The following is a 13,802-nucleotide window of genomic DNA, read 5'->3' as shown; positions in this document are numbered from 1 at the left end:
AAGTTTTTGACTGTTGTGTTCCTAACTGCATTTTTCCCATAAGCTCTGTGGTATTCATTGTGCAATTTTTCCTAGCTCTCTGGTTTTTAGGAACACATACGTTGTGCTATAAAAGAACTAATTGTACCAATAAAACATTCTAAAATTCTGCCAGCCAAATTGGTTCTCTTAATTTGCATGACTCCAGGAGCCTACCAGCTGTGGCCACAGGAAGAAAGGTGATCTGATAAATATAACACTGGGCAAACCTAAATACCTTCCTCTTGCAAGAATCTGTAACTCCTCTGAATCTGGGACCAAGGAACACATGATTAAATTTAAGTTAAAAGCTTGAAATGCAAATTTTATCTTCAATTTCTCTTGGGATTTGCAAGACATTTAACCTTTACAATGGAAATATGGACATACAAGATAACAAACCTTCTGTTTCCTATTACGTATGCATTCATTTTACTATACAAAACATAACTGGGATACAGAAAATGCTAATTACAGCCTTCTCTGTTTAACCACCTTGATTTAATCTTGTTTTCCCGGTGCAAATAAACATGATTGCTTTCTGGTGCTTTCAACAGAGCATCCATCACATACCTTTTGTTTTATGACTTGGGGAAGATCAGTCACTGAGCCTGCCCAGGAAGAATAGCGCTGTTTATTTCCAGCAGGATTGTCCAGCTCCAGGTAACTAAGGCCAGACACGAGGCCAGACCGTCCCCCAAGGACAAATGGATTCCCTCGCAACACATTGCCTTGGGTTTCTACTCGAGGAGAAATCAGACGAATTAAGTCAGGATGCACAAATGAAATGAAAATGAGAAAATGAAAGTGAGAGTCAGGCAAGTATTTCAACACAACCCATCAAACTGTACAACATCCTGGAAAAGGCGAAACTATGGAGACAGTAAAAATAACCTGTGGTTACCAGGAAGGAGGATGGGAGAAATTTGGGGGATTTTTTAGTGAATTTTTAGAGGATTTTTTTAGGGCAGTGAAATTGTTCCATATAATACTGTAATGGATCATGTCACTAAGCATTTGTCCAAACCCATAGAATGTACAACACCAAGAGTGAACCTTCATGTAAACTATGGACTTTGAGTGATTATTATGCGTCAATGTAAGTTCATCAGTTGTAGCAGATGGACCACTGTGGCACTGGAGGCTAATAGCAGAGGAGGCTGTATGCACAGGGATGGCAGGTATACAGGAACCCTCTGTACCTTTTGCTCAGTTATACTGTGAACCTAAAACTACTCTAAAAAAAATTATCTATTAAAAGAGGAAAGAAAGACACAATAACTACCTGACAGTAAATAATTATTGAAAAATTATTATTCATATTCTTAATGTTCTTAACGTAATAAGATTATGTTATGTTATACTGTCTTGCTTCTTAGTAGATACATGCATTTATTTAGGGATGAAACATCATGATGCCTGAAATTAATTTCCTAATGGTTCAGCAAATATTATAAATATTTTAAATATATTTTATATAAGGCTAAATAGTCAACATTATAAATATTACATGTAGATATATGCCAAAATGTCAAAATAATAATTGTTACATATAGGAGGTAGATATATGGGTGTTTATTCCTGTATTCTTTCAACTTTTCTGTATGTTTCAAATTTTTCACAAGAAAATGTTGGGGGTGGGAGAACTACCAAAAAATATTAAACAAACTGAAAAAAAAAAAGGGAATAGTCAGGGAGGGGGAGTTCACTGTACCTGGAATACTAACCTTAAGCAAAACATGATTAATTAATAGGCATACATTAACACATAAAAAGTGTTCTAAAAGCTCAAATACTAATCAAATCCTTTTTTACATTAATGTGCCTTATAATTTCAGAAATATTTCATCTCTGTTTGTAGTTGATTTTCATACTGGTCATGATTAGAAATTCCTAGCTTGCTGATCAGATTTGGGGTGATTTTCATTCCCTTTCTTTTAACCACATTTTGCAATTTCACAAAATTTTGCAAATTCAAATATTATGATTTTATCATCAGAAACTACTAAAGCCTCCTATTTTTAATAAATTGCCTGAGTGCTTCCTCATCTTCCTTGCTAGCTATGTTTTCAGTATGCAGACTGACACACTTTTAACTTAGTGAATATCCATGTTCAGCCCCTGAATGACAGGAATCAGAATTACCCAGAGAGACTGCAGATTCCCGAGCCCCTACCAAGACCTAGGAGGAAATAGCTGAGAGAGAAGCCTTGGAATCAGCATTTGAATGGCTGCCTCAGGTAGTCCTCATGCATCCCAAAGTCTGAGAATCACCACCTTAACTGACATACTTGTTCACAAACCACAGATATAAGTAATATATAAGAAATCAGTTTTTACATTTATTTTTAAGCCTGTAGCCTCTGTCTCTACACCTCGGTGAGCTCGCTGCTCCAGTGGGCCCCTTCTTCCCCTAGACAATCTCCTGGGGCGACAGGGAAGGGCCTAGATTATGAAGCCAGACATTGGAATCTCATGCCTGGCGCTTACCAACTGCCGTCTTGGGCAATCTTTCTGTGCCTCAGTGTCCCTGTTGGTAAAATGAGAATATGAATAATAATACCCAACTCTTAGGTAGGAGGAGTACATTGGTTAATTTTGTAAATCGCTTTAAATTGCGCTGGGCACATAGAAAGCATTATCTGTTTGTTAAACACAAAATAAAACCAATGAGTGGCTTCCAATGGCCAACCCATCTAAAATTGATGTCAATATCTTCCCAAAGCACTCACTTTCATTTCTATTTCCAGGTCCTTCTATTTCCATCTTGTTCAAAAACTTGTCCACCCCCTTTGTCATGCCAGCTCCAAGAAGACAGGCACTTTCTCTGGCATAGTCACTGCTGTATCTCCAGTGCCTAGAACAATTTCTGGCACATACTATCAGCTCCATAGTTGATGAATAAAGTGAATGAATAAATAAACTGGGTTTTACTACCCTGTCTCTCTCTTCCTTGCAGTCATCTACTAATATGCCAAGAATCCCCATTTCTTTGATGAAAACTCTAACATCTGAGTCAGTCTTCACCTTCCCCGCAATTTCTCCCATCGCCCCAGGAGAATTTAAGCTCTAATACTGCTCCGTGGCCTCACACAATGCACCGCAGTCTCATTTCCATTGCTACCACACTAAGAATCTCTTCATATTAAAGCAAACTAAGTCTTAATCACCAAATCCAATGAAGAGTCTTCAGTTCTTCTCCTACTTAATCACTTCTCTCTAGCATTACCCTCTGTTGACTTCTCCTTCCCCTTCCATGTTACTGACTTTTTTCTGGTTCTTATCCTATCAGATTATTTCTTCTCAATCCCTCTTCTTTCACTACAACTTTATCTTTGTCACCTTTGATTTAACCACTCCCTGTACTAAATCCTTTCATGGCATCCCTTGCCATCAGGATGAAACTCAAACTCCTTGACAGTGTATCTAGAAACAATCTACATCTGTTTACCTTTCCAGTTCCTTCTTCAATCACTCAGACTAATACAGCATCTCCCCCACTCCACCACCATCACCACTACCACTGCCCTACACCAAGAACTTCAGCTGCACTGAGCATCCATGTCAGAGTGAAACTGAAGCTTCTCCTCTTGGTGTCATTCTTCTATGTTTGCCAACCATCCTCATGGGAGACAAGGGTGGTGTACACTGAGGACGTATTTACAGTATACGGGACATCCCCAGTGAACTTTCCACTCTGCATGATGTCTCACTGCCATGACATATGGGAGAGAGACCAGAGGTAAAAATAACCGAAAGTTTGAAAAACACAAAATAGAACACCTGCTAAAATTTCAAAGGCCCTTGGAGACCAGGAATTAACCACAGAAAGAGGGTTGGAGGTAAGCTTGTAATGCCCATTGCCCCCTTCTCATTTACCTGAAGCCAGTTTTAAGGCCTCTTCCATCTCCTTGCATTTGTGCTTTGATAATTTAAACAAAAATTTGAAGTGTGAGGAAGCACATTTCTTCTTATCCTCTGAACTGAGACCTGGGGAGGAAAATGTTAAGGGTGCTTAATTTCCGCATTTGTTGACAATCTCCTCTGAGATGCTGGCCAGGTATGAGAGTGGGATAAGAGGTTGTTTTCTACCACTGTGGCCATATAATCAAAAGTTACATGGTATGTACATTTTCAAGTGCTCTAGAAGGGTCAAGGGTCAGAAAAAGCCACATTTTACTTTTTATTAAGCAAAATAAAATCCAAGTATATACTTAAAGATAAAGCATCCTGTATCTGAAACTTACTTTCAAATGGTCCAGCCAATACTGGCTTTTATTAGCCAGAGGAGTTGGGGTACAGGGATGATTTATACATGAAAAGTGGAGGGAGCAGAAATTGAACACCTCAAAGAGTGTTGTCTTTAACCCAACCACAGACAGCTTCTCAGTCATAAAGCAAATAAATAAAAGTAGACATGCAATGACCTCCAGCCCACCTCCTGGAAACCCCAAAATCTGGGTTCTGACTCTCCAGTAATTAATTCCTAAAACCCTAGTTCTAGTGCCCCAGTCTCTTCATCTGTAACATCTCTGGTTTCTACGTTTTCTTCCTATGACTCAAAATGACTGTGACTATGACTTAGACTGTTACAATTTCTACTCATTATCAAATGGATTTTTGCCACTACATTTTTTTAAAAGAGGTTAGAAAATAATAAGAGTAGAAATATATATTTTCTTGTATAATTTTACTGACAATATTGTAACAGTGTCAATATTTCATAAAGAACAACTGGGGACATATGTCCCAGGAGCTTTGATTAATTTTAATTAAAACTTTTAGGAAGAACAGAAACTGCTCAAGAGTAAAATTTGTACTCAAAATTTTTTTTACCAAATTTTACTGACTCAGAAAGCTTTAAAAAAAAATCCTCTCCATTTCTTTTAAGTGTTAAGGGGGAAAAAATGGTTGTGAAACTGAGTTTAGATAAAGCCACTTCCTGGATTAATTTCTAAAGAAATATTGCCTCTGTCATCACTACAAAAACTTGTGCTTCTGCATTCATTTCCAACATGTGAGATTAGAAAAGTTCACATTCTAATTAAATCTTAATTAGTAAAAACTAAGCCCAATGGGGAAAAGGTAGCTAATGGAAACACAAACAAATATTGTAGTTCGCCCACAATGGAAGGGAAGGCTACAGGACCTCCTCTGAATCTCCTAAGAAGTCTTACTCTCCTCCAAGGTGGAAGAAGACTTGACTGAAGAGTAAGACCCCAAATGCAGAAATAAGTGTGGACATCCACTTCAGGACAAAGCCAGGAAGGAGCAGGTGTGACTTGGAATATTAATAAGTCAAAGCCAAAAGGCCTCTGGAGAGGAGGAATGGATACTAAGAGATCTCTCCCCTCCATCTAGGGGCAGGTGGTGAGGAACACCCTCTCACTGTGAAGTCAGCAAAGCATGAACTCAGTAGTGTGCCCTGATTCTAACAAAAATCAGACAATTCCGGCAGCAGCACAGCATAAGGAGAAAGGTAAGCTGACATTGAGCCAGTGAGACTTCCTTACAATCTGTGTGCCCTTGGGTGAGTCTTATCATAGCCCTGAGTCTCCCTTTCTCAGCCTGTGGAACAGGAGTCCTAGTGGCCATCTCCCCGGGTGGTAGGGAGGATCACTGCTAACAGAGTTTACTTCCCTGTCAAGAGAAAGGCCTCCAATACATGTAAGCTATTGTCACAAGTCTTAGGCAGTAAGCAAACTTGTAATAACCAGAGCAGATTTTTTTTTAAAGAATGTGAGTGGTAAAGAACAGGAGTAAATTTAAAAAATACTTTGTTAAAACGTTCTGATTTCTGCAATATCAGTAAACTCCTCGTTAGTTTTCCTCAAGGAATATTACTTAATCTGAGAAACGGGGAAGATTAAAAAGTATTCTAAAAATTTAATCAACACTCTCTGGAGAAAGCAATAATGACAATGGCTTAATTCTCATTTCAGGGTACTATCCAAAAAATAGGCACACTTTTTCTTGAAGCCTGGAAGATTTGGAGTAGAGTATAATGGATTCTTGCAATTTTGGATTCTTTTGCAATTTAATCTCTATTTTTCATATTTTAAAGCTCTAAAGTTTAAGTTAACTACATATTATTTCCCCCATTAAAACCCCTGCAACACTTGTATATAACATTTTTTTAATACTCTACCTAGTTCTTTGGATTTTTCTGAGTCCACATGAAATATAATTTTGTATTCTCCTCCTAAGGACCCAGACTGCAGATAATGTGTCCCATACTTGTCGATTAATCTTCGGTAGGCACTGTAGTCATACAGAGAGGGAAGGTAGGAGAGTTCCTTCCAGAATGGCTCAGCAAGTTGTAAAAATTCCGGATTGCTATTGATAAACTGAGCCACTTCAACCGTGTTCTGAACAACCAACAACTGATAACTCTACAGGAAAGAAGAAAGAGTAAAAGGAGTTTTAGGTTGAAGATGAAAAAGCAATGGAAATAGTTCCCTCTCCAATGTCTCCATCAACAGACACCTCTATCAACACAGACTACATGAATTTTTATTTTTTAATGCATGATAAGGTCTCTCCTGTGTCCATCTACTTGCAGCAATCTAAGGAATTTTTGGAATCCCAGACAGGAATAACATCTGAGTGATGACATGGTAACTTCTTTAAATATGACCTTTAAAATCCCAAGACCCAGTTGTTATGCCCTCCTCAACTAAAAAGAGAATCAACTTCATTAACTGCTAAATAATCTCACAAATAAGGATATAATGTCCCTAGAGTGTACATCTTGACAATGACTTATAGGTAGAGTGATCATATAATTTATCTCCCATACTGGGGTATTTACAGGGTAAGCCACTTTATAATGGGGTCTTTTAAGCCCTTCCTAAGTGTCTTTGCATGATGTCCAAGACAGAGCTGCCTTATACCAAATCCTCACTTATGTGAACAATACAATATGGATAAGACAAATGTTTTTACAGTTCATATTTCCATAGTAGCCTTCTTAGTTAAGAAACAAACAAAATCTATATTCCTAGTATGATTTATTAATCAAGTTACCCATTTTAAGAATGAGATGAAATATTCATATTGTGAATGATGATTAAGCTGAAAAGTTCTTCAGTGGTAAGTGTGCATCAATTAGTACAATCCACCTCAACCATTCAGGTTGCCCATGATGAAAGCTGTAGTCTCTCAAAACAACAGAGTATCTAAAATTAAGTCCTTTAACCCGCTCATATGAAAATCTTGATATCTCTAAAGTAATAAAGTGTTTTAACATCTTTCAGTTTCATGAACCTTCTAAAAAAAGACTCTTGCATTAATGTTTCAGAAGCAGATCTTAATTGGATTTTTTAAATTGTATATGACACTTAAAACAGTCAAATCAGTAATCATGAATTAGGAATTTAGGCTACTTTTAACAAGATTTGAAAATAATAAGCTTTTTTTAAGATTTTAAAAATAAGACCAAATACTTTAATAAGAAAAATATAATTGTAAACAGATATATTATCAAAGCAAATTCACAAGACAAAACCATACCTTTTAAAGAAATGTATTAGATTGTTTCTTTGAAGAAGATATTGTGACCTAATTAAAAAATGAAAGCTGACTCTTTTGTTAAAAAATACGTAAACCAGTAAAATATGGAAAAGCCAACTAATATTTCATACTAACCTTTGTCTTATGGATTTCATTGGTATCTGAATTGTGACTGGAAGAAAAAGATGATGAAGAAGTAAAAAGAAAACGTCCTTTACTAGACGATGTATGTTCTATCGATGTATGTTTTACGTAAGACCAAGTACTGTTGTAAAATTCATAATTAAAATCATTATTTATTTTCACCTAAAAAGAAAATGAAAAATTTTGCTATGAGCTAATTAAGGCCTTAGATATAACCAAGGATCTCTTGTCATGGCTCCTTAAACGTGAATACATTCTTCATACAAGCTTCTCCAAAAGACAAAGCTCTTCATTGACATAAAACAACTGTGACTCTCCTTAAGACTAGGCCTGGATAAGCATAAGGAATAGAGCTCATTATAATAACTACTTAATTCACTATTATAATAACTAGTTCATTATTAAAATTACTCTTCCTTAAGCAGGAGACACGGTATTAATAACAGCAATCCCATGTGATTCACAAAACATGTTCACATACAAACATCTTCCACTTCCCTTTAATGTCAACATTTAGCCAGAGGTGAGCAAATTAACAAAGCTAGACTAACAGAGACCTGCAAAGCAGTAAGTTCTTGATTTTTCATCTAACAGAGGGGAAGAGAGATGCAAATTGGGGATATGAAGCAGTTAGACCTATGGGGCTTTGTTTTGAAATGCTCTATGTGATACAGTAGTAGATTTAAATTTCTAATCCTGTTTGGCTTGAACAAATGCTAAGATTGGAATAGTTTTTTCCTGTGCTAGATGGTAGAAGAAAAAGCCATCCCAAAAGAATTTTTAAAAACACAACAGGATGGTCATATGTGGCTGAGAAGTGACAGCTCCAGCATCCATGAAGAAGACTACCATTTCTTTATCCCTTATTTTGTCCTAGATCAAGTGTTCAGATGAAATGCCCACGGAGGGCTGGCAAGTAGTATAAATGTTGGAAGCCTCCAGTGGAAGGTGGGGTAATAAGGAAGTGAGTGCACACCCTGTCTAAAATCCATCAGACAGTTGCTATACCTAACTGTAGACTTTGGCATTAACAGGTTATCTGATTTTTCAAGACAAGAGATAAATCTGAATCTTTACATAAAAATCTCTATTTTTTTTGAATGATAGGCAACTAATTTGCTAAAATGTCAATCACCATGAGAATAAAATAAAACATGCAATTTGACACTCTTTGTTCAATGTAAATTCAAACCAGTAATTCTCATACGTATTTGTGTTTTTATTAAATAGCCATATGCATCTGTTTGAGTTCAAAAAGCCTAAATAAACATGGGGAAAATTTAAATGATGAATATGATCATTTTAAAAACAAAGCTAAAAAGAAAATGACAGAATATTACGCAGCCATCACAAATGATGCCTATGAGGACAAACTATTCATGTTAAAGCAGAAATGTGGTGTCTATAAATCCTGTTAACTACAAATATGCAAGTATATGTCCAGTCAAAAAAAAGACTAGAAAGAAATTCAACAAAATGCCAGAAAATATTACATCACTTTAATCACTACCATGTTAAAAAATTAGGCATGCATGATGAAAAAAGCAACAGAAGATAAGAAAAATGGGTTTGGTCATACCTCTTATTCAAACATTATTTTCATTATATTATTAAATCAGTTTATTTCAAAATCAAATGCAAAAGTTCAACATTATTGACTGCAAAGAAGACATTATTAAAAATCTGTTAGAGATTTCTAGAATCACTAGATAGTGTCTCAGTCTTAATTTGGTTTTGGAGAAACACAGAATTTAGTTTTTTCTCTCTCCTGAGAAAAGGAAGTTACCTATCTTCTTTTCAATGCAAAAAAAAAAAAAAAAATTAGCCTATTTTACCTCATCTTCAGATGCACATTTCAAATACTTGATTCATGATTTCTGCAAATAAGCCTCTTAGGAGCTCCTCACTCCCATGTACTCTACACATGGCCACAGGAATCATTGCTCAAGGTGGTGTGATCTCAAATTTTCCTTAATACCCTCTTTCTTTCAGCTGAGATATTGAATTGCTCCAGACTGAATCTACCTCTGAAATCACAAAAATTCATTCATCTTACACTCTGATATCTCTTATTCTTTTGACTCTCATTCTGTTACTGCCATATCTATTTTTCAACTTCATACAGAGAAGCTCTTCAACTTATTTTCTCTTCTCTTTCCTTATCAGCATCTTCATTATTTTACTTCCTTCCTGTTGCAGTTGGGCTTCATGGTTCATGATTTCAACCATTCTCTTGCCAACAAACCTAACTTCCTTGCTGAGGTATGGTCTGCCACCATGTCTGCCAGGCAAAAACCCAACCCTTGTTCAATGCTTGCAGCCAAGCAGCTTAGCGTTCTTACAGAAAAATCACACAACTGTAGACTGATGTTACTGTAATTCCATTCATAATTTCTAGCCTCAGTGGAACCCTCAGTACTTTCCAGCAGTCCTCTCTCTAGCCAATTCTCTCTGTCTCCCATTCCCTACAGTATCCATTTCAAAAGTTCTGTGCCCACCTCCATCCCCCAATCTTACAACCACTTCCTTCACTTTTAGAAGATAATCTTAACCTCTTTCCTTACAAACACTCCCACTATTAGACAGCGACTTCTTACACTTCCAGCTAACAAATCTACAAACTTACGAAGATTTCTTCTCTTCCTTTCCTCCGCAGGTGTTCCTCCGCCTGTCTAAGGCTACTTTCTCTGTCTCTTCTCTGGATTGTATTCCCTCTCACTTCTTCAAAGGACTTATCCAATTGATTAATTGTTCCCTCTCTTTCAGCTTCAATTTTTCTTTCTCTGTTGGCTTATTCCTGTCAACACTCTAACCCCTCCAAAGAAAACTGTACTACACTTGTAGGGTTCAGCTCACACGGTTGTCGTCTGCTACCTCTAGGATTGTAAATTATGATGGTAAATTATTCAGCATTCTTTGTCTCATTTTCCTCATCTGTAAAACAGAAGATGATGCCACCTACCTATCTACTTAGGTTATTATAAAGAAAAAAAGAAGATCCATTTAAAGCACTTGAAATAGTGCTTAGTATATAAAGGGCTCTTAATATATGTGAGCTATTTTCATCATCATTCAAAATTTGTTTGGTTAACAAAGTAGATTCAGAAACCTCAGATATCTAGATTCACACCATCAGAGAAAGCACAGGATCAGGTAACTAAGCATTAGTTAATACTGCCTTGGGAATACATTTTTGTTTTTCATTGGATATGCATAGAGGCTCTCTCTTCAAAAAATACAATGAAGTACATTCAGGACCAAATACAAGAGGATCCAGGAAGTTCTTTTCTCCACCCTAATCTTTGCTCACTCCCATCTGTAATTCATTACATGCTGAGAATAAACACGTTAGTCTTTCAGCAGTCTCCCAGGCTGAACTAAGTGGAGTGGCACCTTCCCAAAGCGACCCTGGAGCGGGAATGTGCTTATGTTTCAAAGGCTTCCTTGTGGTATGAAAAATATGAGAAAACAGAATGTGCATGGCGTCAAAGTCAGTGTCTTATTCAATAAGAAACCGGGTTTGTCCTGGATAAACTACCCTGCTGATAACCAAAACAGAAATTATAAGACAGGCTGACTGAGTCTTCTTTATGTTTATTTACTAATAGTTATGTTCCAACAAGCCATAAGTCACATACCACCTGTAGATAGCTGAATGCCTAGTGGCCGTCAGTCTACCTGAACTGAGGAGGACATTTAACGCCTCCATACTGGCATGTGGGTTCAGCACTTCAGTGATTGACGCTGCCTCTTGCTTCCACCTCACTTCCCTCCGGCTGGATCCTCAAAACAGCTCTATTCTTCACTAAATAACAGCCTATAATTTCCCTCTACCTCTGACAAACACCTTCAAATTCAGTGACAGTAAAGGCATTTCAGATGTCAATCCAAAAACCAAGCCATGCTGAGGAAAACGAATGTCAGGATTACGCTGTTACTAAATTATTTCTCTTCTTCAAAAGCTGCAGACTTGCAGCATGTTTACCTTCCAACTATGTCAAAAATCCTCTCCCTTATTATTCCTTCTGCTCTGGAACTTTCTAAATTTGACCCTTGAAAATATATATATATATATATACATGCAAATCTCCTCCTTATAACTAGCAACACACCCTCCTAGGAATAAAAGGAGAAAAAATTCTCAACATACGCCTATTTCACATTCTCCTTTCTGGCCAAAGGTTAAATTATAAAACATATTTTCACAATGTAGAATTTAGAGTTGAAAAAAAATTTAGTACAATACATTGGCAGAGTAAAATATGGTAGGAAAGTGAAGGGCTATGAAGTCTGACAGACTGAACCCAAGCTCTCCTGCTTATTATTTCTGATGACTTGGAGCAAGTCAGCTGAAGTCCTCTGAGCCTTGATTTCTATGTATATAAAATAGTAAAGTATTAAATATTTTAATAATTAAACATTTAATAATTAAAATATTACCTTCTACAGATGTCATGAGATTAAAACTAAATAAATTGCCTTAAATAGTACAGGAGGGGAGGATATAGCTCAGTGATAGAGTGACTAGCATGCACAAGGTCTTGGGTTCAATCCCCAGGACCTCCATTAATTAATTAATTAATTAATTAATTAATTAATTAAAAACAAAAACAATTAAAATAATGCAGATGCCACAGTAGATATTCAAAACTTGGTAGATATGATTATTTTTCAGATCAGTTTCACTTTCCATTTTCATGATTCAATGGCTCTTAAATGTAACTTACTCTATTGTAAGTTGAAGGATGGTGAATTTGCTCTTTATAATCAGAACTGCTTTCTGGAAATCATTAATTTTGGTAAGCAAGAGGTCCTTCAATCTGAACAACCTAATAGTTTTGGTTTACAAATTCAAAGGTAGTAAGTCAGAAGGGCTGAATTGGAAATTTTTACGTTCTGGAAAAAAGGGAGGAAAGGAATGAGAGACGAGATCTTGGAAGAGAAGAGGAGGAAAGAGGTTAACACAGGATGAGACCAGAAACTTCATTTTGTTGAGGTTGCAGAAGGACAGATTTTAAGCTGGAGGATGTCAACTCTTTTCATCAAATGTGTTAGCACTACTGCAACAATCTCTCCTCCGTATTCCCTCCAAATCTTCAGGAATGTCTCCTAAAGCCAGTAATGTTTTGTGTGAGTAGATCCTGTGCTGAAATCAAGGAACAGGATGAGTTTAGGTATCTATCACAGAAACAGCCTGCGAGAAGCCAAAGCCTGCAGAGGAGACCTTGAGACCATAAACAAGATATAAAAGTCTGGCAATACAGATGCTGGCGAAGATGTGGACCACAGGCCACTCTTCCACACTGCTGGTGGGGTATAGATTGATGATCTATCCCTCGTGGAAACTTCACCTAGTAAAGTGTACCCTACACATAACCTACAAAGCAGCAATTCGAGTTCCAGGTGTGTGCCTTAGAGAAACTCTAGCTGATTAGCATGGAACTCATGCACAAGAAAGTTCGAGGCATTTTCATAAGAAAAAATTGGGAACATCACAAAAAATGCCATCTACATTGGCGTGAATAAATTTCAAAGTGCTAATCTTGAGTGAAGGAACAAGTCACTGATTTATTTATTTAAGTATATGATTTAAGTATATGATTTATTTATGTAAGTGGCAAAGAACAGGTAAAACTAAATCACAGATTTTTCTTAGGGACAGAGAGGTATGGGATAAACATACACAGAAAAACAAGGAAATGACTAATACAAAATATAAGACAGTGGTTGCACAGGCAGCACAGGTGGAGAGGATGCGATCAGAGCGGGGTAGCTGGGAGCCTTTAAGTCACCGGTAATATTCTGTTTCTTAAGGTAGGTGATAGGCATACATGATTCCTGTTTGTTTCATTAGATTCCTCCAAACTGCAACTATAGGTTATTCACACTCTTTTGTACCTATGAACTATTTCATAATTTAAAAATAAAACCATTTTTAAGTGAAGTGACACTAGGGCAGTGATTTGGAGCTTATCACTAGTCATGACCAGGGCCCTGGGTTTCAAGTCCCATACAGGGACAGACACCATCAGGTTCTGGTCCCACATGGAGCATGGAGTTGAAAGTGAGACAAAAGGACATTTCAGCTTGAATGACACAAATTAAAAGCATCATTGCCCTGAACCTCA

The 13,802-nt window shown here is 36.8% G+C and overlaps 1 protein-coding gene across 1 annotated transcript in view; it reads right to left on the bottom strand.

Annotated features, from left to right (window-relative positions):
- The window catches only part of C7 (complement C7), a 47,673-nt gene that overhangs the window by 22,887 nt on the left and 10,984 nt on the right, over nt 1-13,802 (bottom strand). Inside the window, exons 7-10 of the mRNA XM_010957326.3 lie at nt 7,666-7,836; nt 6,167-6,410; nt 3,898-4,008; nt 592-758 (exon numbers count right to left, since the gene is read on the bottom strand). Coding sequence (XP_010955628.1) covers nt 592-758; nt 3,898-4,008; nt 6,167-6,410; nt 7,666-7,836 — 693 coding nt within the window. The remainder of the gene's footprint in view (nt 1-591; nt 759-3,897; nt 4,009-6,166; nt 6,411-7,665; nt 7,837-13,802) is intronic.

The sequence above is a fragment of the Camelus bactrianus genome, chromosome 3, assembly GCF_048773025.1.
Source record: "Camelus bactrianus isolate YW-2024 breed Bactrian camel chromosome 3, ASM4877302v1, whole genome shotgun sequence".
Lineage (NCBI taxonomy): Eukaryota > Metazoa > Chordata > Mammalia > Artiodactyla > Camelidae > Camelus > Camelus bactrianus.
This window is presented reverse-complemented; position numbering and strand designations above follow the sequence as displayed.